At 39.6% G+C, this 26,515-nt stretch overlaps 1 protein-coding gene across 1 annotated transcript in view; it reads right to left on the bottom strand.

The window, feature by feature from the left end:
* The window catches only part of LOC148348016 (sodium channel protein type 5 subunit alpha-like), a 191,580-nt gene that overhangs the window by 123,196 nt on the left and 41,869 nt on the right, over nucleotides 1–26,515 (bottom strand). The window contains exons 6-9 of the mRNA XM_088322381.1: nucleotides 6,023–6,164; nucleotides 5,761–5,958; nucleotides 1,867–2,049; nucleotides 1,527–1,784 (exon numbers count right to left, since the gene is read on the bottom strand). Of these exons, the coding sequence (XP_088178507.1) occupies nucleotides 1,527–1,784; nucleotides 1,867–2,049; nucleotides 5,761–5,958; nucleotides 6,023–6,164 (781 nt within the window). The remainder of the gene's footprint in view (nucleotides 1–1,526; nucleotides 1,785–1,866; nucleotides 2,050–5,760; nucleotides 5,959–6,022; nucleotides 6,165–26,515) is intronic.

Here is a 26,515-nt window from a genome sequence, read left to right as displayed (position 1 = left end):
GGATGTAGAGGGGGAGAAAGACGACATAGGCAGATTAAAAAATGAAACTGATTTTCAAACTTCTATTTGCCAGGATTGTTATGCAATTAGAAGAGTTCCTTACTTTAATTACTGACTTATTTTTTTTATGATAATCCCGCTTGTTTATTGGTTGTGAATGTGAACTTATTGAGGGTAGGGATTTGTGTGCCTTTGTTGTATTTCTGGATAATGACAACCTTGGTTTCCATGGTTATTATGTTTTGGCTTTTTCCTTCAGCATCACTGCTAGTCATAGGACCTATAGCAAATAAATACGGTACAAAAACATACAATATTGTACCACTTAAGTATTTTCAAAGCACACGCGTTTCTGAACTGAATGAGGAGAGAAAGGCATTGTGGGAGATAGTTCATCTAATAGCATAACTGCATTTTCATGATGCTGTGACACAAATCAATAGCAGCATTTCATATGATGTCCACCAATAGCAGACAGGAATCTTTGCGACATAATTCCACATACATGTTAAAATACCTTTTTGGACAAGCGCAATCAATAATTTGAGGAAAAGAAAAAACTCTTATTCGAACCCAAGTGAAAACCGTAAGAAGGCTGGGTCTGTCAGGATCTGGCAGGCCAGCTTCCTTTAGAGGAACCGGGTCTAGAACTGGTCACACCTTTGCACAATTTCTCCACACCTGATCCCATGTATCTATAAGACTTAATATTGACTGCTTGGACAGTACACTGCGTCGGATCATGGCAATTACCATCCCGGTTGCCACTTCCATGTCAGGTTCTGTTACCATGTAAGCTTCTCTGCAAACGTGACGGAATAACCCGATCACCAAAAGGACTGAGCTGGAAGTGTCCATCTTCTTTGTCCTTTTTTGGCATCAAAAGACTGCCACACCAGTTCCCTGTCCCGGCGGCAAGGAGAACGTCCTGTGGCTGCTTCTGATTCCTGTCCTGGTAGTGGGTCACCCGGCCGCCTTTGGTCCCTGTCCCAGGGGCGAGAAGGTCACTGTCCTGGTGGCAAAGTGAAGGTCACCTGGCCGCTTCTTGCCTCTGCTTCAGCGGGAAAGGACAAAGACCTTAGACAGCCCAAATCCTGGTGGTGATTTGGTCACTGTCCAGGTGGCGAGAAGAAAAGTCTTTAGGTGCTTATGGCCCTGTTTTGGCAGGGACGTACAAGGACCTTCAGCCTTCCCCTGTTCCAGTGAAAGCCTGCTTGATGCATTTTCCGTCATTTTTTTTAAGGTTATCAGGCATCTGTCCCTTGAGGGGGAGGTAATGTCAGGATCTGGCACACCACTTTCACTCAGAGAAAGCCCAAATAACCCAAGACTTTATACTGACTGCTCAGAAAGCACACTTCGCCAGGCCATTGTCATCCTGGTTGCCATTTTCATGTAATTTCACCCCGTCTTCTGTTACCATGTCAGATTCTCTGAATTTGGGTACATCACGTCAGCAAACTTGACAAGGTCACCGTATCCCGGGGGATCTATGTGATCACGTTCGAGCACAATGGTCTATGTACCTGAGAGTTCCTACTAGCGTTGCTGTAGGTGCTGGGTCGACGTTTAGGCCACGGCTGTGGCAAGATTCCGCTGAACGTGCCTCCGCTGTAAGTTCGGCCCAAGGTGCTCTCCACCAAGTCGCCCGGCACGCTGTACTCGTCGTCTGCCATCTCCGCTTCTGAGCCCCGGCTCCTCAAGCGGAAATTAAAGATGGACGACACTTGGCTACTTCGTCGAGTACGGGTGGATAAAGACCGAGCCAGTAGGGGGTGGAGAGGCTGGCAGGAGGAAAAGGGAGGAAAGATGACACCAGCTGATGTTTTCAAGGGACTATGGTTTCCGTCTGTGTGAAGATCTCACCTTGGAGCTTTCTGTGCCGTCCACCCGCAGCAGCTTCTCCTCAGATAGGTTGGTATCAACATTGGCTACCCCCACAGGTGCCTGACTGCGCCGTCGCTCTTCCATCAGGTCCAGAGGAGGACCAAAGGGAGACATTTCTGGTGACACTACTGAGTCAGAATCTGGGGCTTTCTGTGCTGCAGCCTGTAGGGGAAAATGAATTAGTGATACTACCAATGGATTCATATTCAAGCGCCAAATTTTCTGGACCAGGGTGCTCCAACCTTTTTCAAACTGACAGCTCTTTTTTGTTACTAATTAGCTCAAAGGGTAACCAGTTCAATATGGATTTCTAAAATAGCAACTTAGCTAGATGGATTGCTAAATAGTTAAAAAGGTAGCTTGGTAGATAGCTAGAAAGGTAAACAGGTAAAAAACTGAAAGGGAGGTAGATAGCTAGCTAAAAGAGAAAAACAATAACTAAACAGCCAGGTAGGAAGCTAAAACCAAAGCTATATATCTATTTAAAAAGGAGGCCAAAATTTAGCTTGATGACTAGCAAAAAATATAAAAAATTAGCAAGTTAGCGTGCAAAAAATGTAAAAAGCTAGTTACAATGAAAAAAGTGAAACATTGCTGTTGCTCATCAATATGTTTTTACCATTGGCTTGAGAAAAAAAGGCCTGTTCAAAGTAAACATTCTGATTTGAATTTTTTAATTTGATTAATTTTTTAGGTCCAAATAATTGTAAATTTCAAATAAACCTTTATTTATAACAAATACCTGTAAATTGACCAAATTCAATATTTATTAATTGAAATGTACTACATATTCTGTTCGCCAAAGGCAGGGGCAGTACTGACAACATCTGCCCAATAATGGTTCAGGAGGAATCAGTTGCATACGTGCTGCTAACGTCTATTATACTCTTCAGAACTGAATATCTATCTTGTAAACTTACAGAAACGTAAAGCTGCTGAGGGTGGAGTAAAGCATTTTGAATGAGCTATGCTCTTTGAACGCATTGAAAGTATTTTTATTGCGTAATTAATGTTGTTTTAACATGTTCAAGTCATTTACCTACTTGTGCAGGCTTGCTGCTGGAAAATTGGGGAGATAAATTTCACTACTTGCATAATGTTTTCACTTTGGGGGTAGGTCCACCATTGTTTTTATTGTAGGTAAAAGCAATTTCAATGAGTGAGACAAAAAAGATCTTTGTTGTGCTAATGACTGCTCCAACAATTTTCAGTAGAACCCAGAACGAACTTTTTAAAGTATGTAGAAATATAGATCTGCTTTATTGTATAACATGAACTGGAAAATGGTAGTTTTGGATTCCATTTGCCATTATTGGAGCAATCATGAGCACTACAGAAGTCATTTTCGTCCCATTCTTTAAAAGAAACTTCTCTCACAATAAAAACTATGGTGGAGGAAGGCACAAAGCAAAGAATCTAGACTTTGAAAGCGTTATGGGATGTGTGCAAGTAGTCACTGGAGTAATTTTACGTTAGGTTTTGCAAAAAAACAAAAAAACAGCAACTAATTTAAATATCACCATGTCCTGTCACAGGTTACATATCTTTGATTCTACTGTAGCAAGACTAATCGACTTCAACAGGTTACGTTGGTGGTAGTCTTGTTTGTTTTTTGAGAACGTTTAAAACCATGTTACTGTGTGACATATTGTATGCATTTACTCGTTAACTGTTCGAATAAAAATAACAAGCTAGAAATGTGTGTTGTATTTATAAAACTAAACTAAAAAGTAATATTTAAAAGGGTTGGTTAAAATACCTTGCATTAAACAATTAAAGTGCATCGATTTAATATGGGATATAATTTTTTGTCTATTCGGAATTTTAACTGGACCAATGAACTTTAAACTTTAAAGTAATGAACATTTTCTAGTTGAACCAATCAATAAACATTATTTGTTAGAACTAAAACATTTATAGTTGAAGCAATTAATATATATATATCAATTGGAGCAATTAAACTATTTAGATGTAAATGATAACGATAATAATTTTAGTTTTTTTCCGCTAATTTTACTATCTCTAACCCGGAGACCTCTGTTCTTGACCATAAGGCACACCCAGATAGTATTTTGTATTATGCGGTGCGTCTTGTATGCTGGCAATGCTGGGAATGCATTATTATATTAGTGCAATAATTAATCAGTCAATAAATGTGATCACCAACCAAAATTGCATAACAATAGTGGCAAACAGGAATCAATCTGGAGAGCAATGGTGAGAGCACCAAACCCTTACTACCAGGCCACTAGGGACATGGATACTTGTTCACAATAACATAACATTGAATTAAAAAGGATTGGAACCCAGATCACGGCAGACTGGGTCAGCGCTGGATCTATCCAGGTGTCAAATATGCGGCCCGCGGGCCAGTTCACCCGCATAGCCGGATTGAATTCAAAGCTCAATTCAAAATACGAGTTTTAAACAAAGCAACTGCAGCTGTATCTCTCTGTATCTCTCTCTCACTCCATTTTTCTTTCTCTCACTTTCTTCCCGTCTTTCTTTCTCTCTCTCTTTTTTTCTGTCTTTCTCTATCTTTCTCTTTCTCACTCTCAATTTCTCTCTTATTACCGTCTTTCTCTCTCTTTCTCTTGTTTCATCTCTATGTCTACTCTCTTTCTTCTTTGTCTTTCTTTCGCTCTCTCATTGTCTCTTTTTCCCATTTTCTGTCTTTCTCTACTTCTGTTCCCTCTTCTTTTTTATTTTTTCCCCTCTATTATCATTTCTCTTTCCCCTCTCTTTATATTTCTTTATCCTTCTCTATATCTCTTCTCTTTATCTTTCTCTCTCATTCGCTGTATATTTCTCCCATTCTCTTTATCTTTCTCTTTCCTTTTCTCTCCCTTCCTCCCTTTTTCTCTTTTCCTCTCTCTCAATTTTTCTTTCGCTCTTTCTTTCTTTCATTCTTTTTTAACTATTTCTTTCTCTCTTCACAGTATCCTGCAGAGACTCTTGATCAAAGAAAAAGAAGAGAGCTGTGCATTAAAGCAAAAAGATTGGACCGAGGAACTCATAAAAAATGCTCAGGATTGCAGCGCACACTTCATATATGGTCAGATAAAGTCAACATCTATAACTGTTGCTATCGAGTCCATTTTTCTTATTATTTCGGCAAAATATCTTATTTTCTTAGCTTTAGCAAAATGTTAGAATGTACCCTAAATGCCAACAACAAACCTGGAAACACTGCATGGGTCAAAAATAAAAACAGGCATGCAATCGTTGGGCACACAATCGAAGTCATTAATTAGATGCATTTGATGATTCATGTATTTATTGTTTTTATTTAGGAAAATCATCTCTTGATTAAGCTACACATAAACAGTTGAACCGAAGAAAATAACAGCATGTTTTGCGGATATAATAAGTAAAATGGACAATCATAAATGGTATCTTTTACCCGATATAAAGTGAGCGCTGCAAACCCGAGCATTTATGATGAATGCCTCAGTCCAATCTTTTCGCCTAAATTCATTTACCCTTTTTGGCTACTTACCAAGCTACCTTAGCAAAGTTGCTATTTTAGAAATCCATGTCAAACTGGGTGCCCTTTGCGCTAACAGTAACAAAAAGTTGCTCTTAGCTTGAAAAAGGTTGGAGACCCATGGTCCAGTGGATAGGATCCAGTGCGCTCCCCGCCATGCTCCGGGTTGTGATCAGGAATACAGTATATTCCGTTTGAACAGTCAATACACAAATACAGTTTTTTTGTTTTTTTTTGTGCAACCCTAGCCCTAACTGTAGTCTTAATTCCATGCACCTTGTAGTCCGTTTTTATATATGAAAAAAAATCTCACAAAGACTCATATTAAGAGTTGCGCCTTATAATCCAGTGCCTTATAGTGTGGAAAATAGGGTACATAAAAGCACCTGCTGCTCTTTCTTGAGACACTCCACTGCTAGCTGGAACTCGCGCTCCTTCTGGCAGGCTTCAGCGATGGTGGCTTGGTTCTGTTCCTCGTACGCCATGGCCACCACGGCCAAGATGAGGTTGACCAGGTAGAAGGAGCCCAGGAAGATGACCACCACGAAGAACACCATGTAGGTCTTGCCGGCCGAACGCAGCGTCTGCACGCATATAGCTGGTCAGCGATTCGGCAGAAGCTAGCACGACCGAGGATGCTAACGTTACCTGGTGGTAGAGGTTCTCCCAGTAGTCTTGAGTCATGAGCCGAAAGAGCGAGAGGAAAGCCCAGCCGAAGGTGTCGAAACTGGTATAGCCATAATTGGGGTTGCGTCCTGCCTTCAAGCACTCGAAACCGTCAGGACACTTCCTGCAGACCACATTTTCGTAGCTGATGATTTGTGCCCATTAAGTATTTGTTAGGGTCTAGTGCAGGGGTCTCCACACTTTTTCAAGCGTCAAACTACTTTTTGTTACAGGGCACACAGTTTTATATGCATTTCTTAACTCATCTAGATGACTTGCTAAATAGCTCAAAAGGAAATGTGAAAGTTAAAAACATTTGTTGTTATATCATTGGTACATTTGGTGGGGAAGATGTAGGGGTAGGTAAGCATTTGCTTCTTAATACCCCTTTCGAACATATTATGTAACGTTATTTTGTTGTTGAGATATTATTTTTGTACTGTTTTTTTATTTTGATGTTCGAGTAAAGTTTTCATTCATTCATTCTTAGGTAAAAAGGTTGAAAATAACTAAATACTGAATACTAGTGATATATTTTGATAGTTATTTCTTTTTCATGGTTCCATAATTTTGTATATTTATTTCCCTGCACTGGCACAATAAAAGTAAAATTTACGGACCATTGCAATGTTTTTTTCTTAATTTCTTTTAGTGTTTCTGAATGCCAATATGTTGCACTTACGATTGTTTTACATTTGTGATCTGAGTTTTTTTCGACAGAATAAAAGGTCTGAGTGAGGGCTTGCCCAAGACTGGTGATTCCATATTTTTTGCTTTCGGTTGTAAAATGTTGTCTAAATTGAGGGTATAATGTTTTTGTGATCACTGTGGTTCAGTAGGTAACACAAGTTATTAATTTTGTTTAATAGTTTAACTGTAATTTAAGAATATATTAATTTTCTTCTGGAAAAACGCCCCCCCCCCCCAAAAAAAAACCCCTTAAATTAGCAAAATGTATGCCAGGGGAACTAAGAATGTCTTACTATGTTCTAAAAAATGTTTAACTAAGAAATAATTTAATTCAGCAAAATTATGTACATTTTTCAGAATCAGAATGACCTTTATTACAATTGGTGTTCAATTGGTGACATTTTCGATCTGTTTCATCCGTAAGTGGAATATGGTCATGTGACGAGACGGCTACGTTTGATTGGTTAAACATGTTGGAGGTGTTCGTCATAATAAATGCACTTTAGCGGAGGCAGACTAACGCGTAGTTACGTGGAGGGGATTTATTAAGTAACTACATTAATATTGCCTAAAGTAGCGGAGTAAAAGTACCGTTTTTTTCTTTATAAATTAAGTTTTTGCATTCAAAAATACTCCTAGAAGTACGAAATGTCCCAAAACTTACTCGAGTAAATGTACTCCGTTACTACCCACCTCTGAATATAATAAATAGAGAAATATAACGTATTTACCTCTTATATAAAGTATTCACATCTAAAAATATAGAAACTAGGCATAACTGGCATATTGCTCTCAGTCTGTTGGTTATATTCTATTTTTGTGGACCAATCTTAAACAACTTGATCAAAAAAAAGTTATTCAATGTCATGATTGCTGATTCAGGGCACCTGAGACCGCTCCTTGGCGGCAACAGCCCTGGGCGCTGATTGGTTCCTGCCACTGTTTAAACCCCCCGGTCCCCGTCATCAGACAGTCTGCAAACCTTCAGCTCCCGCTAAGGGAAGCCTTCCGACCCTGACTCCTTCCTGTTTTTGGCTCTCGTACGTTTCCCGGCTTCGACCTGTTTCTGTTTGACCACGTCTCTGATCCTCCGCCCCGACCTGTTTTCCCGTCTTCAACACAGCTATTGCTCGCCACAGAAGTGCCACTTCCACGTTTCGAGCGATCTGCTCCCCGCAACCAATAATCACTGGATTGTGGGTGCCAGCCTTCGCCTCCTTCTCAATAAAACTAAGAAATGAACGCTATTGGGTTCTGTCTCTGTTTCTGGTGCCTAAATATTCAATATATTTCCCTGTATGACTTCGCGAGCAGATGATTAGTTTATAAAAATAAAAAAGAAATGTACTCTGCTGCCATCTATTGATATGGCTAAATGTTACAATTACTCAGCTGATCAATGAAGGAAAGCAATGGTATTGAACAATGGCATTTTTTTGCAAAGATAAAATAGATCTTTTCATTTGTTTAAACATTGTGATGGATCCAGTGGGCGGGGCTTAGCCTCGAGGTAAAAAAGACTTGCGCTGCTCAAAAGATAGAGGAAAAGAACGCTGTTGTAGCTGATAGTTGGCATCATAATGTGTTTTTGTGCCAGAATAAGAAAAAATAATTGATCCTAAATGTAAGGTTCACAGTATCCTGCGGAGACTCCTGATCAAAGAAAAAGAAGAGAGCTGTGCATTAAAGCAAAAAGATTGGACCGAGGAACTCATAAAAAATGCTCAGGATTGCAGCGCACACTTCATATATGGTCAGATAAAGTCAACATCTATAACTGTTGCTATCGAGTCCATTTTTCTTATTATTTTGGCAAAATATCTTATTTTCTTAGCTTTAGCAAAATGTTAGAATGTACCCTAAATGCCAACAACAAACCTGGAAACACTGCATGGGTCAAAAATAAAAACAGGCATGCAATCGTTGGGCACACAATCGAAGTCATTAATTAGATGCATTTGATGATTTATGTATTTATTGTTTTTATTTAGGAAAATCCTCTCTTGATTAAGCTACACATAAACAGTTGAACCGAAGAAAATAACAGCATGTTTTGCGGATATAATAAGTAAAATGGACAATCATAAATGGTATCTTTTACCCAATATAAAGTGAGCGCTGCAAACCCGAGCATTTATAATGAATGCCTCAGTCCAATCTTTTTGCCTAAATTCATTTACCCACAGCTTCTTTTTCTTTGATCAGGAATGCCCGGTGTTATCCTGTAATACTTCAACTTACGATCACAAACACTCTTTCTCCGATTCTAGCACAGCATGACATTTTAACACCTAGCTATCAGAAACGGAAGTTGAGTTTCTTCAGTGTCTTGATCAGCGCTTAGAATTCTGTTGCCTCCAGTGAAAGGCTATAAAAGGGTCTATTATGCATTTTCCTAGAGTACACTGGTAGAAAAACACAGTTCTATGGTAATCCTCAGCATCAATTTTTTGTACAAAAATAAAATATTCTAATAATCTCAAACCCAAACCAGCATGCCGGTCTGCACAACCAGAAGGGCATTTGACCACCTTTAGCCATGCATTACAATTCACAACAAAAGAGCTCCATTTTCCACATCAAGATACTGTTTTCAGTGTTATTACTTTTAGCAAACGACTGTGTGTTAGCATTTCATCAGTTTTCATTAGCTGACGTTGATGAACGGCCAAAGGATGTTATGTAACCAATAAAAGAAGCTCACGTACAGAGGAAATGGGTGGACGGCATCACACACCTCATTAGCGCCTTGTGACCAGGACCCTACCACACGTGTCACCAGGGGACGATGGAAAATTAAAGGGACAATGTGCAATAGTGTGTCGATGTTCAGTGCCTAGCGAAAGTATTCCCCCTAGGAAATTTTGTAATATTACCACATTTCAGGCTTCAGCCTTAAAGCTAAAAACTCAAAATATTTACAAAGAATCACATAAACTCAAAATATTTACAAAGAATCAATCACATGTGAGACACAATAGTGAAGTGGTATTAATTATTTTAACATTGTAAATTATATTTACAACAACAACAAAGTCTGAAAAGTGAAAATATGTGTATTTTTTATGGTTGGTTGGTTGGATCCTTTAACCACTAGGGTCGTGAGGGGCACCATTTCCTGTGGTGTGTCTTGGGCAGGTACAACCTGGTGGCGCCCATCCCTAACCAAACAAACATATGTTTATTCTGTTCTACTATATTGAGATTTAGAGTAAAGTTTAACTGGGCATGGCATTTTAACCGTTTAAAGTCAGCTTCACGCCTTCAACATTTCGACATAAAGTGCAGCTTCTCGTTCGCATCTCGTACAAATCTTCCAGCCACATGAGAGAGCAAAATGCTGAGGCCTGCCGGTAACAAGCGCTCCTTCTTAATGTGATAATAAAAAGCTGAGCGCCAATCAATGCAAATGTACTTTCAAAGTGCTACAGAGACAAACATGGCCACGTCAATGCTAATAGAATACGCCAAGGGTCTCCAACCTTTTTCAAGCGTTGAGCAACTTTTTGTTGCTATTTAGCGCAAAGGGGCATCTAGTTTTATATGCAATTTTTAAAATAGCAACTTAGCAACATGGCTTGCTGAATAGCTAAAAAGGTAGCTTGATAGATAGCTGAAAGGTGAGCAGGTAAAAAATAATAATAAAAGAGTAAAAATGCAACTAAATAGATGGATTGAAAGTTAACGAAAACTAGATAAGCTAGAAAGGAGGCTTAAAATTTAGCTTTATGAATAGCAAAAAATTTAAAATATTGGCTAGATTGCATGCAAAAAATGTAAAAAAAAACTAGCTAGATAGCTTGCTAAATAGCTAAAAAAGGCAGGAAGATAGCTAGCTACAAAGTTAAAAAGGTAGTTAGAGAGCTAGCTCAGAGTAAAATACCAACCAAATAGCCAGGCTTAAAACAAAGCTAGATAGTTAGCCAGAAAGGAGGCCAGATAGTTGGCTACACAAACTGCACATTTTTTGCTCATTCGCTTTATAAAAACAATTGACTGAAATTTTGTTTGTTGTATTTCCTGCAAAATAAATCAATAAAAAGACAAATGAATGAAGGCTTTAATACATGAATAGAGTATCATTCTTCTCCAAAATGATTGCTTAAATTAATTATCAATATTTGAATAGATTTTTTTTGTCCATGAAGCCCATGAACTAGAATTTATTTATTTATAGTTCTAAAATAACACCTTATCATGTTACTACTAAGTTCTTACTACCTCATTACTAGGTTAATTATTCAAAAAGGCGAAATAGACCCAGTGAACCAGTTGAAAGAAAAAATCTTTTAAAATCAAAATGACACAGCACTGGAGAGCTGTTATCAGGACAGGTCCGCGGGCCCTTTTATCTGTCCTCAGGGGTAACTCTTGGGCCTGCGGGCATCACCTTCGAGACCCTTGTACGACGCTAACCTACACGTTATGCTGACAAACATGCTATATGAGAGAGGAGGCAGCTAAGTGACACACAATGTAACAAATCAGTGGTCAGCTATCAACTGGACGATGCTGAGACTGTCACCGGGAGTGCGCTCTCACACGCACGCACATTTCATACGAGTAAGCATAGCCGTGCGCCCTTGCACACAACGACACACAATCGTGCACTCTCGTGTACAACAACACAAAGTCGTGCATGCTCACATGCATTCACGTAATTTCATATGAGTGACTCGACACCGTGGCATGTGAGTGTGACTGAATGATCCAGTGCACGAGTGTGAGAGCCTGTAGGACACACAATGTGTGTGAGTTTTGGAAAAAGCCAACGGGAGGGCGTGTCTATGTATGTGTGTGGGCGTGCACAAGAAGTGTGAGAGTGTAACAGCCATCGGTTATCTCTCACGCACAATTCGACCTGCTTTAATGGTGGGCCGCTACCTCGGACCCCCTCATTTGCAAGGGAGGGGCCTCTAAGAGGCTGTTTGAAAAGTAAATCATACTTGCATGTGAAAGAATAGTAGTGTATGAGAGTAAGGTAGTATGAGTGACAGCATATTATTATGTGTGTGAAAGCATTGTAGTGTGTTTATGAGAGTAAAGTAGTATGAGCTAGAGTATAGCAGTGTGTAGCAGTGTAAGTATGAGAATATAGTATGAATATAATATAATACCATTTATGCATGGGAATGACTGCGTTTGTGAGAGTTAAGTTTTGTGTGTGTGTGTGTGTGTGTGTGTGTGTGTGTGTGTGTGTGTAAAACTAAAAAGAGTTTGACGTTTTATGTGTGGGAAAGTATGAATTACTTCTCAAACAGCCTCTCATTGTAAAAGAGTTTTCATTAGAGTTGTCATAGTATGAGAGGCTGTATGAGAAGTAAATTATACTTACTCTCAAATGTAAAACCATACTCTCACGTACAACTATACTCTCATACACAGTGATACACATTCACAAACATTACTATACTTTTATATATACTACTATACGCTTATACACAGTCACTAATATATTTTCTCAGACATACTACTATACTCTCATACACGTGCAGCTATACTGTCTTACACATACCACCATACTCTCATAGTCTCATACACACACTATCATACTCTCTCACACAAATGACTATACTCTCATTCACATAGTAAGATGTGATGTGCATACACATACTACTATGTTCTCATACAAATACGACTATGTTCTCATACAAATACTACTATGCTGTCGCACACATACTACTATACTCTCTGATACATACTTTGTTACTCTCATGCACACACTTCTGTAGTGTCTCACACGTACCACGATACTCATACACTCACTACTATACACGCTCACACATATTATACTCTCATACACAAAGACCGCATCCTGTTGGACATGGTTCAGGGCTAGCTGCGCACCAGCGACTGAACAGTCGAGTTTCACTCCGAAAAAGTCGACTGCGGACCGAATCCTGGCTCTTCGCGTCCTCACCGAGCGCTTCCGTGAATTTGATGTGGGTCTCTTAGCAGCGTACATCGACTTCAAGAAGGCGTTCGACTCAGTCAGTATGAACGCTCTGTGGAGAGTCTCCTCCAACTCATCTCCACCCTGTATTCAGGGACAGAGAGTGCTGTGAGGGTTGGGGGTACCCTCTCCTGTTACTTCCCACTTGACTCCGGGGTGGGACAGGGCTGCGTGCTAGCCCCGTCCCTCTTCAGCGCTTGCATAGACCAAACTAGGAGGGTGGTTGTGGGCCGTGGGGACTGGGGAGAGTTGTTTGTTGAGGAACGGATCACAGGTCTGGACTTTGCTGATGGCGCAGTGATCTTCACGGGAACCCAGGCGGCCTTGGTCGGGGCACTCCTGACGCCGAGTGAGGAGGGGCAGCCGCTGGGATTGCGTGTCCCCTCGGATGAAGACTAAAGTCCAGGTCTTCGCAGACTTTGGACATGACTATAGACCATTTGTAGAAACATGTGAAAAATGCTGTTCACAAACAATCACCATCAAACCTTAAGTCAAGTCTTAAATCAACAATCTTTTTGAATCAATGCAATCAGGATTCAGGGCTAACCACTCTACTGAGACAGCTCTGATTAAGGTAACCAATGATCTCCTACGAGCAATGGACTCTGGCGCTACATCACTTTTGCTGCTGCAGGACCTTAGTGCTGCTTTTGACACAGTGGACCATAATATCTCACTAGAACGGTTGGAAAAATTGATTGGACTCTCAGGAAACGTCCTCTTATGGTTCAGATCCTACCTTTCAGATAGGACGCACTGTGTTAAATATGGCGAAATGACATCTGAGCCCTTTAGTGTTACCTGTGGTGTTCCGCAGGGTTCAGTGCTTGGCCCCATTCTTTTCAGCATTTAAATGCTTCCATTAGGTGATATTATTTGCAAGTATAATATCAGTTTCCATTGCTACGCAGATGACACTCAACTATATCTCCCGATGGAGAAATCTGCCACACTGAACAGTGCAAATTTGGAGGCCTGCCTCACTGAGATAAAAGAGTGGATCTCACTCAATTTCTTGCGTCTTAACTCTGAAAAGACCGAAATGTTAGTTATTGGTCCATCTAAATGCCGCGACTTATTCTCTAAAACTGCTGTGAACGTTGACAAATGTCACATCACACAGAGTGACTCACTTAAAAATCTAGGTGTCACATTTGACCCCGATCTGTCCTTTCAAACACATGTGAAGAAAATAACTAGAACCTCTTTCTTCCATCTTTGTAGCATTGCTAGAATTCGTCCTATACTGTCTCAGTCGGATGCGGAGATTATAATTCACGCGTTTGTTACCTCCCGTCTCGATTACTGTAATGCACTACTCTCCGGTCTTCCGATGACCAGACTCAAGAGTCTTCAGCTGGTACAAAATGCCGCAGCGAGGCTTTTAACCAGCTCGGTAGCCTAGATGGTAGGGCGCCCGCTCCGAGACTGGGAGGTCGCTGGTTCAAGCCTCGGCCGAGTCATACCTAAGACTTACAACATTGGTACCCATTGCCTCCCTGCTTGGCGCTCGGCATTAAGGGTTGGAATTGGGGGGTTAGGTCACCTAATGACTCCCAACACAGCAGTTGGGTCTAAAAACCCGGCGCCGATCGAAGGCGACGAGTCAGCTTCGCGCGACAAAATGATTTCCGGTAGATATCATGTTGATGGTTGATACTGGCTGAATAATAATAAATACAAATACAACTAGGACAAAATAATCTGATCACATCACCCCAATTTTGGCTAACCTGCATTGGCTCCCTGTTAGCCTAAGATGTGATTTCAAGGTTCTCTTATTATTATACAAAATCAAACATGGACTTTCCCCCTCATATCTTTCAGATCTGATTTCCCCCTATGCTCCGGCCCAAAGCCTTCGTTCTGAGAGTGCCGAACCTCTGGTGATCCCAAGAGCCAAGAAGTGTTCTGCTGGTTCGAGAGCGTTCTCCATCAGGGCACCGGTGTTGTGGAATACTCTTACCCCTGAGATCCGATCTGCAACCTCAGTGGAAATGTTTAAAGCTAAGCTTAAAACTCACTTTTACTCTATAGCAGGGGTCGGGAACCTTTTTGACTCAAAGAGCCATAAAAGCAAAAAATATTAATTTTATTTTGGGAAAGAGCCACACCATATATTATGAGACAAATTTACTAAATTGCTAAACCCGCGCCCCAGACAAAAGCATAGTCTTCAGCACATTTATTTTTGATGATTTGATAAAAATTATGAAAAGAGAATAATGCCAGAGCCCCTGTCCCTAAATCAACAAACATACCACTTTAAACTTGTCTCTTTCTTGCAATTACTCAAGATGGGTTAAACTCCTTTTTACCCTTTTTTTCATACATATTGGTTTCAAAACCAGATGCAAGCAGTTATTGTGTAAAAACGTCACAACATTCTGCAAATAGAAAGCCTGATGAGCTCACTTTTGGCGCAGACGGCGTAGGGCGAGAGATGGGAGGGAGTGCTTGCACATTTTGCATAGCTCCACCCATCCCTCCCACTCACCCAATTAAATGACTAAGTTCTCTTCCGGTGTTTTGGCGTATTTACAGTTCTGTGGATTCATCATAAGGTATCTGAACACTGAACACAGATTATATAGTGAACTTTTATATAAAGGATTCTTTAGCGTTGTACAGCCAAAACGAGTTTTTTTTCCCCCCTTTTTTTGTGTGACACCTTAACTGTAAATTGTAGTGAAAATGTGCCCTATATATACTGCGAAGAAATCACATGTTAACTAGCTTTGGTTTGGTCTTACGTGGACCTGAATTGGATAGACGTTTCAAATTTTGAACAAGATGGAGAAATTTTCCATGCAATCAAATTTGTCTCTGAGCCACAGATACTCATCATAGAAAGAGCCATATATGGCTCGCGAGCCATAGGTTCCCGACCCCTGCTCTATAGCATATGAATAACCTAAACTTCTCATGTGTAATAACCTGTGAAGCCCTTTGAGACTGTTTGTGATTAAGGGCTATACAAATAAAAATGACTTGACTTGACTTGACAAGTCAAGTCAACACTTAAAATAAGTACAGAACCAAATCTCAAATTGAATGCTTCTAAACATGGATCTGAAAAATTATTTAATTTTATTTTTAAAACATTAGAAAAAATATGACTCAAATGCTACACAAATACTTTTGCAAAGCAATGGCACAAACACCGATAATGCTTCATATAGCAGGACACGGGACAATGACATTCAAAGAGAAGTCTTGCATGTTGGCATTAGAATGTAGGGACCAAAGGGTTAGGTGACTTCATACTTTTTCTTATTTTTTTAATCCAGTTCAGCACTTTTAGGAGTTCAGAGGTCATAAATTCCCTCCCCGGGTTCAAGGGCTGGTTTAAAATGGCTTTGTTGGAGGTCGGAGCCATTTCACTTGTGTCAGATGTCTGTAAAAAGACATCACTGGCTGCTCTCAAAATAGCTGGCCGAGCCCAGGGGGAGGAGTAAGACACTTGTTAACGACGGCTGAGGCCCTTTGATTGCTGATGCTTACACTAATGAGTAAGTGAACAAACAAGACGGTCTCCGGTCTATAAAACGCTTTTTGAAATCATACTTGTGCTCACATTTAACATCGTACTCTCACACATACAGAACTATACTCTCAGGCAGACTGTCATACCCATGCACAAACACAACTATACTCTCTCGTAAAAACTAATATACACTCATACATTATTATCATATGCTCATACACACTCTACTCTCTCAATCATACTACTGTATCTCTTACACAAAATACTATGCTTTTACACATAATACTGTACTCTCACATATATACTACTGTACTCCCAAACACACACACACACACACACACACACCACTATTAAATCTCACAGACATTATTATACTGTCTCACCCATGCAAAACTATACTTTCATTTATACAGTCATAACGATGCACAAACACAACAATACCTTTTCATACAAACTACTACAGGGAGTGCAGAATTATTAGGCAAATGAGTATTTTGACCACATCATCCTCTTTATGCATGTTGTCTTACTCCAAGCTGTATAGGCTCGAAAGCCTACTACCAATTAAGCATATCAGGGGATGTGCATCTCTGTAATGAGAAGGGGTGTGGTCTAATGACATCAACACCCTATATCAGGTGTGCATAATTATTAGGCAACTTCCTTTCCTTTGGCAAAATGGGTCAGAAGAGGGACTTGACAGGCTCTGAAAAGTCAAAAATAGTGAGATATCTTGCAGAGGGATGCAGCACTCTTAAAATTGCCAAGCTTCTGAACCGTGATCATCGAACAATCAAGCGTTACATTCAAAATAGTCAACAGGGTCGCAAGAAGCGTGTAGAAAAACCAAGGCGCAAAATAACTGCCCGTGAACTGAAAAAAGTCAAGCATACAGCTGCCAAGATGCCACTTGCCACCAGTTTTGCCATATTTCAGAGCTGCAACATCACTGGAGTGCCCAAAAGCACAAGGTGTGCAATACTCAAAGACATGGCCAAGGTAAGAAAGGCTGAAAAACGACCACCACTGAACAAGACACACAAGGTGAAACGTCAAGACTGGGCCAAGAAAAATCTCAAGACGGATTTTTCTAAGGTTTTATGGACTGATGAAATGAGAGTGAGTCTTGATGGGCCAGATGGATGGGCCCGTGGCTGGATCGGTAAAGGGCAGAGAGCTCCAGTCCGCCTCAGACGCCAGCAAGGTGGAGGTGGGGTACTGGTATGGGCTGGTATCATCAAAGATGAGCTTGTGGGGCCTTTTCGGGTTGAGGATGGACTCAAGCTCAACTCCCAGTCCTACTGCCAGTTTCTGGAAGACACCTTCTTCAAGCAGTGGTACAGGAAGAAGTCCGCATCCTTCAAGAAAAACATGATTTTCATGCAGGACAACGCTCCATCACACGCATCCAAGTACTCCACAGCGTGGCTGGCAAGAAAGGGTCTAAAAGAAGAAAAACTAATGACATGGCCTCCTTGTTCACCTGATCTGAACCCCATAGAGAACCTGTGGTCCCTCATCAAATGTGAGATTTACAAGAGGGAAAACAGTACACCTCTCTGAACAGTGTCTGGGAGGCTGTGGTTGCTGCTGCACGCAATGTTGATCGTGAACAGATCAAAGCACTGACAGAATCCATGGATGGCAGGCTTTTGAGTGTCCTTGCAAAGAAAGGTGGCTATATTGGTCACTGATTTGTTTTTGAATGTCAGAAATGTATATTTGTGAATGTTGAGCTGTTATATTGGTTTCCCTGATGAAAATAAATAATTGAAATGGGTATACATTTGTTTTTTGTTAAGTTGCCTAATAATTATGCACAGTAATAGTCACCTGCACACACAGATATCCTTCTAAAATAGCTAAAACTAAAAAAGCCCTACTCCAACTTCCAAAATATTCGGCTTTGATATTAATGAGACTTTTGGGTTCATTAAGAACATGGTTGTTGTTCAATAATAAAATTAATCCTCAAAAATACAACTTGCCTAATAATTCTGCACTCCCTGTATAGTCTCATACACACATTACTATTATATGCTCATACACACTCAACTATACTCTCACACATACTAGCATACTCTCATACACAAACTACTATGCTTTCACTCACATATTACTATACTCTTACATACGTACTACCATACTCCCAAATATACACTAATATAGAAACTCCTACACATTATTATACTCTCTTACACACAGTATTCTTAAACACAGAAAAAAAATGCCTCTTCACACATTCGGAATATTAAAGACACTACTATTGTTTCTCAAATTATTTTTTTTGAAGGGGCGTCGCTACTTCGCAGATTTTCACTTTTGGCGGGTGGTTTTGGTCCCCATTAACCGGGTCTAAAAAACTAATAATTAAAAAAAAAATAAAAAAAAAATAAATAAAAAAAATTTTTTTTTTAGGTGCGCCGCTACTTTTTCACATATCGCTGGTGGTTTTGGTCCCCATTAACCGCGATAACCGAGGTCCCACTGTCGTAGTGATTGTGCATTGGTTATGACTGTGTCTGTATTAGAGTGTAATTGTGCACGTGTGAGAGTATAGAAGTATATGTGAGACAGTATAGTAGTGTGTATAAGTTTATAGTAATACGTGTGAGAGAGTACAGTACTGTGTGTGTTAGAGTCTGTTAGTGTGTGTATAAGAGTATAGTAGTATGTGTGAGAAAGTATAGTAATGTGAATGAGCATATAGCAGCATGTATGAGAGAGTATAGCAGTGTTTGTACATGGGGTATGCCTTTGTCTGTATGAGAGTGTTGTGGTGCAACAAATATATCGATAGCCAAGCACAAACATCACACACAAGCAATTGTGCAAAGCATGCTGGGTAAATAAATGACGAATAAGATAAGGTTTCAGTTTGTCTCGCTTGAGGAAAATCTAATTAAAATTCTGTTTAAAGCGCTTCAATGAAACCTAACACTTTGAGTGTCGTTTTACAGCTCGAAAACACACAAATCTCTGGATTTAACAGCGAGCTGAAAAATGGAGTCCCCCTTATGTCAGTGCAGGAAAGCACTCCAGAATATCTCAGATCTCCTTAAAGATTTCCAGTTTCTCAAAACGTTTGCCAACTTTGAGTATTTCAGGTTCAGTATGCGACAGCTGGGCTAAATCAAACATGCAAACCGATAAGCGCTTAGCCGGGAGGATGGCTGGAACATCGGTAGGCTGTGGGCTATGTGAGTGTTTATGTTAGTCATTTTAAGCAGGGGTCTCCAGGGCGGTGCCTGTGGGTTTTTAATAATTACCTGCTAATAACGAAGTAACAACATAGTAATAATATCATAAGTATATTTAGGAAAAATTTCAATCAGTAAATTCCAGTTCATGGGCTTCGTGGACCAAAAAAATCTATTCAAGTATTGATAATTACTTTTAGGCAAGAGAGAATGGAATAAGAATCTATTCGTGCATTGAAAAAAACATTCATGTTTTATTGGTTTATTTACAGAAAATAGGACAGACTAAATTCCAATTGATTAGTTTTATACAGCGAATAAGCAAGAAATGTGCATCTGGCTACCTTTTCAGCTTTGTAGCTAGCTATCTTTCTACATGTTTAGTCCTAAAACAAGATATCTAGCAAGCGTTTTACATTTTTTTGCTAGTTATCAAGGTAGCTTTTGGCCTCCTTTCTATTAGAAAGCTTTAAAAATGCTAGGTAGCTATCTTCTATTTGCACGGCTTTTTACTCTTTTAGCTAGATATCTAGCTCCTTTTTAGTTTTTTCGACCTGCTTACCTTTCTAGCTAACTATCAAGCTACCTTTTTAGCTATTTAGCAAGCCATTTAGATACGTTTTAAAAATGGATATCAAACTGGGTGTCCTCTGTGCTAATTAGGAACAAAGAGTAGCTTGATTCCTTTAAAAAGGTTGGAGACCCTGAGTTGGGGTCTAGTGGGCGTCCTTCCAACAGGGGCCCTGAGCGGATTTGAAACTGGGCCCATGTTTGTCCAAGATTCACACACTTGTCCCGTATTATCCTTACCCCTTATAAGGAGATTTTGGATGGCAAGGCACATGTTGTCGGGTCGTTTACCCGACAAGGAAAATTGAATCAGACAAATGAATAAAGAACATTGTTGACAAAAGCAGTCGTGGTGTTAGCAAAGGGAGTGGAGGGGGCAGAAATTATTTGCAGGTTAACACTACTGATCATTGAACCTGGTTTAAAGATAATTTACTAATGCAAATGATCAGGAATGATTTCATAGTGTGTCCTATTGATATTTATACCCAGCACCTATATTCTCACGCCCACCTTTGGGTTGGACTAAGCATCACTTGAGGAAAAAACAGGTGGGCCGCATGGTGAAGTCTTTCGAGGAAGAGTCAATGGTTGGAAAAGGTCAAGGGAAAACGATTTGTAGCAGTATAGTTTCTCTAGAACATCATTAAGATTGTATACTCTTGACTTTTCTATGCTTCAAATAATTATGTATTTTGGTCTAGCTCCCACACAGAGCCTCCCGTAGAGTTTGGTGGAAGCCTCTTTGGCTGTACACAACACATAACAGATATCACATGGTTCGACTCCCGCAGAGTTTACAGAGCGCACCCGGTACGAGAATATGCGCACACTCAATTATACAGTGCTTAGTGAAAGTATTGATTCAACACCCTGCTCCTTCATACCTCCTGCCCCCGTCCCCGCCCACACCCCCAGTAACATTTTGTTACATTGCTACATTTCAGGCTGCAAATCTAAAAAAAAACCGGAATATTTTCCAAGAATCAACAACATGTGAGACACAATTCTGAAGTGGAACCAAATTGTTTAAACATTCTATATTATATTTACAATGAAAAAACTAAAAAGTTGGTATTGCAAAAATATTGACTGACTAAGGAAGTTTCCTGATGATATTTGAATAATCAAATGTTGACTTAAACGACACAACATTTACATATCTCCTGTGCGAGCAATAAAATAAAAATGGAGAGAGCACAAAACCACTGAAAAGCTCCCGTGACCTAGCTGTCCCTCTAAAACAGGCATTCTCAAAGTCCAGCCTGGGGGACAATTACAGGTCATGATCACATGATGCCCTCTGTAATAAAATTAATATATGTGGCCCGCCAGTAAAGTTGACTGCAATATAAAATGATTTTTTTACAAAAAGGATATTCACCATTTGACCAGATGTTGGCAGTAGCTCTTTGGTCAACTTGCACTTGGCTTTCTGTAAGAATTTTAGCCCATCCCATTTCTGGCATGCAACTGTAAATAAAAAAATGAAAGTGGAACTTGTAGTATTTTTTTACGGAAATCTGAAACATCTGCGTCTGCCTAATTTGCCAAAAGACTGTTGGTGTTTTCAAAGAATACAATATCAAGAGGCATTGACAGACCAAACATGCTTACTACTACCGGCTAACTAAGAACAAACACTGTCAAAAGGTGAAGCAACTGGAAGCTGTTTTAATGGCAAGGCAGCATTTTTTCACGAGACCCAGCAAGTCAAATGAAAATGCTAGAAAGGCGAGCTACTAGGTCACAATGCTGATTGCCAAGCACTGCAAACCATTCCCGGAGGGTAAAATTATTAAAGATGGTTCAAAGAATGCCAGCCTGAATAGTCGACCCTGACACATTTCACGCTGACCAAATCTGGCCCATTTCTGAAAGGTTTGGAAACCTCTTCTCCTAACCTTTGGCCCTAGCAAAGAGAAATCTCAGAGAATAAACCAAGAGACCCATGATCACATTGGATGACCTGTATTGCATACACAGCTGTGCATTTGGTGTTTGAAATAGACATGACTTGACTTTAAAGAAGCCACGTGAGAGACACAAATAACATGTGGAACAAAGTGCTCTGGTCAATTAAGACCAAAATTAAACTTTGTGGACTGAATGCAAAGTGTTAAGTTTGGCATAAGAGTAACAAAGCCCATTGCCCTGAAAACACCATCCACACTGTCAAACATGGTGGTGACTGCCCTGGGATAGCTTTTCTTCAGCAGGGACTGGAAAGATGGTTAGAGTTGATGGGAATGTAGATATAGGGAAATTTGGGGTGATTTGGGCAGAAATTCTGTTGGAGTCTACAAGGTACCTGAGTATGGGGTGCATTTTTACCTTCCAACAGGACAACGGCCCTAAACATGAAGCAAAATCCAAAATGTAATGATTTAAAACTAACAGTATAAAGAATTTAGAATGGCCAAGCCAAAGTCTAGGCCTTGATCCTATAGAGCATTTGTGGAAAGAAGTAAAAGAATGCTGTGCACGAACCATTAAACCTTACAGAACTTGAGCTGTTTTGTAAAGGAAGAATAGGCAAATATTTCTTCTATAATGTGCAAAACCTTCTTGAGGCATACCCCAAAATATATGTGGCTGTTATCGCAACAGATGGAGGTTGTACAAAAGGGGCCAATATATTTGCAACGCCTACTTTTCAATTTCTTATTTCTTAGCACAGTAGAACATATTGAATACTTTTGTTTTCTTTTCACAATTGTGTCTCACATATTGATCCTGACAAAATATTTTCCATGTTTTATTTGTCTTTAAGCCTAAAATATAGCAATATGTCAAAATGTTTATTTTTGGGGTGGGGGTGAAATACTTTGACAAGGCACTGTAAATCAACAACCATTTAGAAAAAATGTGTTGTGTTGCATTGGCGTTATTGATCCGTGTAGCTTTTAACATAATGCTATAAGGTACAAGTGCAAGCTGGGAACTTTACAAAGACGCACACACAACGAGCATGTCGTGGCGACCAGCAGCAGGGAAGCCGACTAATGGAATCATGAATATGCTCCATACGAGGCACGTGTTCCGGGAAAATTGAACCCCCTGCCTCACCCCGTCATATTTCCCTTGGAATTGCTGGCATGACACTTCGCACGCAATCGGAAAAGGCTGGATACCTCGCAGCCTACGTTATTTTCCTGGGGTTTCTGTGGTAGTCTGACTACAAACTAAGGGGTGTAGACTGAATTTCTAGCACTGAAATATTTCGGCTCAAAATGATCAAAGGTTTTTCCATGTTTTTGCAGAAAGAGAAAGGAAGGGATAGAGAAAGAAAGGGGAGAGAGAGACAGAGAGTGAGGTAAAAAACAAAAACAAAAAAAAGAGCAAGTGTCATAGAGTGACAAAAAAGGGAGATAATAGGGAGAGAAACAAGAGAGATACCCAGAGAGAAAGAAAGACAACGAGACAAAGACGGGGAGAGAAAGAAAGAAAAAAAAGTGAGAAAGAAGGAGAGAGAGAGAAAATAAGAGGGGGGAGGAATAAATGTTATTGTTACTGTTTACCTGACTTGTTTACCTGACTGCCCATTTTGCACATCTGGTTAGCTGCTCCTCTTGCACTCTTTGCACTACTGTAAAATACTATACATAGCCATAATTATTTAGTATATTATTAGTACTCAATACTCCAACTCAATACAACATTTTATTTATATCTGTACATTCAAGAAAACTGTGCGGGTCAGATGTATCGACATTTCGTTCTGTATACACGTGTACTAGAATGACAATAAAGTAGATCTGAATCTGAATCAGAAAAGAGAACAAACAGAGCGTGAGTTGCAGAGAGAGAAAAGCTAAAAGAGAGATGAGAGGGAGAGAAACAGGGGAGAGACAAAGAAAAAGACAAAGAGGGAAAAAAGGAAGTGAGAGAGGGGGGACGAGAAGAAACTGGGCATAAGTCACAAAGAGAAAAACAAAAAAAGGATTGTAAGATCAAGAAAGAGACAAATAGAGAGACAAATAGAGAAAGGGAGACAAAGTGAAAGAGATAAATAAAGAAAAGGGTGAGGGAGAGGGAGAGGGAGAAAAAGAGAAAAAGGAGAGAGAGAGAGAGAGAGAGAGAGAGAGAGAGAGAGAGAGAGAGAAAGAGAAAAAGGAGAGAGAGAAAGAGAAAGGGGGAAAAAGAGAAAAAGGGGAGAGAGAGAGAGAACAGGAGTGAACAGAGAAAAAGAAAGAAAGAAAGAAAGAAAGAAAGAAAGAAAGAAAGAAAGAAAGAAAGAAAGAAAGAGAAAGAATGAAAAGAGAAAGACAGCAATGAAGACAAAACAAAATTCAGATCTAGTATTTTGTTAGTGCTACATCCATTGGACATATTTTAAACTGCACCTGTTTTTTCTCTTGGGCTTCTCGCAGTGTTGTCTTGCGAGATGGATTCAATCTGTCTGCGGGCCTGATCTGGCCGACTGGCTGCATGATTGACATGATTTCCATCATAACAAACATGATGATGAATTAGTAGCAAGCTCAGCTAGTGGTCACAGCGGCTTAACTCTAGTGAACTTTGCCCCTCGGGCTGCTGTAGCGGCCGGACACGTGCCGTGCTCTGTTGTGGGAAGCCGGCAGCTGCGGCATCAGCGTCACTGTCAGTGTCACTAAGCAGCGAGTGAAGGCAACACTTTTACAAAACCCGCAACTAGACGTTGGGGTTTGTTGACCAGCGTGGCTATGGTGACTGCCAAGGTTGGCAGGGTTCCTACAGTTTAAGGCAAGTTAACCCCCAAACGTTCCTGTAAAATTGTCCTAAAATCCCAATCAAATATGTACAAATGCTTGTAGATAACTCTAGCATAGGCATCTTTACTGAAAAACTGGTAAGACAATAGCTTGAAGCCTTACCAGGTACCTTGTCAGATTTGATCACAATCTGAGAAACTGAACATTGTATTTATTTTACACAATGTTTTAAGGGTCGGTAGGTCTAGCGTTTCTTAAAGTGGCCATTTGGAGATTACCAGTTTATAGCACTAAAACCTCTGCAACTGAGTATTTTACTTCAACCAATATTTAAGACATTTTGAAAAAGTTGTAAGTGTTTGACGACTCTTTACTGAAATCAATAAATGATTGTGCAAGGTCTTAATTTGAATACCTTCTGAACTTCTTTTGAGAATTTATTTGGCTAACCAATGTGTCAATCATCATTTAAAGTGGTTATTACTGGCTGAAGATATTTGGAGCTACAGGAAGTGATGTCCATTTTATCTAACAGGCTCATATAGGCTAATGCTGTCTGTGGACCGTGGAAAAAAGCCTGCTATTAAACCGAAAGTGGTGTCAATCAAAATGTCAGAGGCCAACAGCATATTGGAAGATAATTCTACAAGTTTGTTTATTTTTAAAGGGCAGTTCTAAAGGATACATACAGATTACAAGGAACGTCCTTCGTTGCAGAAATATTTTAAGGTGGCTTTTTTTGTATCTGTTGGTATTATTGTGTTTATTAGAGTAAACAATTTCCACAATTGGATTTACACTTGTCATGTTTGCAAAGAATGATCTCATGAGCTGCCTCCTGGGGACTTTTTGGTGTTTCACCCCGGCTTTATAGTGTTCGGTTATTTTGTTTCAGACTGGTCATGGCGTTTCTGTGATGAGAACATTTTGAATCCCAAGAGTTAAAGCTTTCCAAAAATTTATGGCATGATGTATTTCAGTGACTGGTGACATCATACATACACATATTTGCTTATCAACAGTCTCAATGGGTTGAATTTAATAGAGTTTTTAATACCTTTTGAATCAAATTTAAGACTAAGTAGACAAATAAAAAAAGAATTAAAACAAACAAAAAACACAAACATTTCTTGCACACAATACATGGTGCCTCGTACACATTACCCGGCAAAGCTTTTAGCCATGGCAAACAATGTTTCTCATTTAAATGTAGACTTTCCCATGGTCCAAAGTAAACGTCTCCATGTGTATTGTGGGTGGACTTAAGATCTAAGACCCGACTGAAAAGACCTCAGTTTTGATACTTCCGTTATTGTGGTCACACTATGTTGCCACCAAAGTAAATCAGTGAATTATTAAATAACAATTGATAAATGTTACTTCATCTTTTTAGTTCAGACAAATATAAATCTTGTTTTAAAAATGTAATGTCATTAGCTGTGATTGCTTCAGCAAGGCACGACTGCATTGCCAAGTGCTGTAAGCACAGCTCAAGCTAGCTGTAACACTGTCGGCAATGCTAACTTCTTCATAGTAAAAAACTTTGGTAATGGCTATATTTTAACGACTTCATATTTACAAATTATACTAATGGCCTCATGTTAATGAGTTATGCTAACTCTAAGAAGTAATGCTAACGGCTAAATGCTAACTTCTTCAAGCTAAAAAATTTTTGGTAATGGCAATATTTTATCGACTTCATATTTACAAATTATGCTAATGGTTACATGTTGATGAGTTATGCTAATGGTTATATGCTTAAAAGTGATGCTAACAGCTTAATGCTAACTTCTTCATGCTAAAAAATTTGGGTAATGGCTATATTTTAACAATTTCATATTTGCAAACTATGCTAATGGGTGCATGTTGAGTTATGCT

Source organism: Urocampus carinirostris, chromosome 18 (assembly GCF_059441175.1).
Source record: "Urocampus carinirostris isolate Australia breed hairy pipefish chromosome 18, RoL_Ucar_1.0, whole genome shotgun sequence".
NCBI classification, from domain to species: domain Eukaryota; kingdom Metazoa; phylum Chordata; class Actinopteri; order Syngnathiformes; family Syngnathidae; genus Urocampus; species Urocampus carinirostris.
This window is presented reverse-complemented; position numbering and strand designations above follow the sequence as displayed.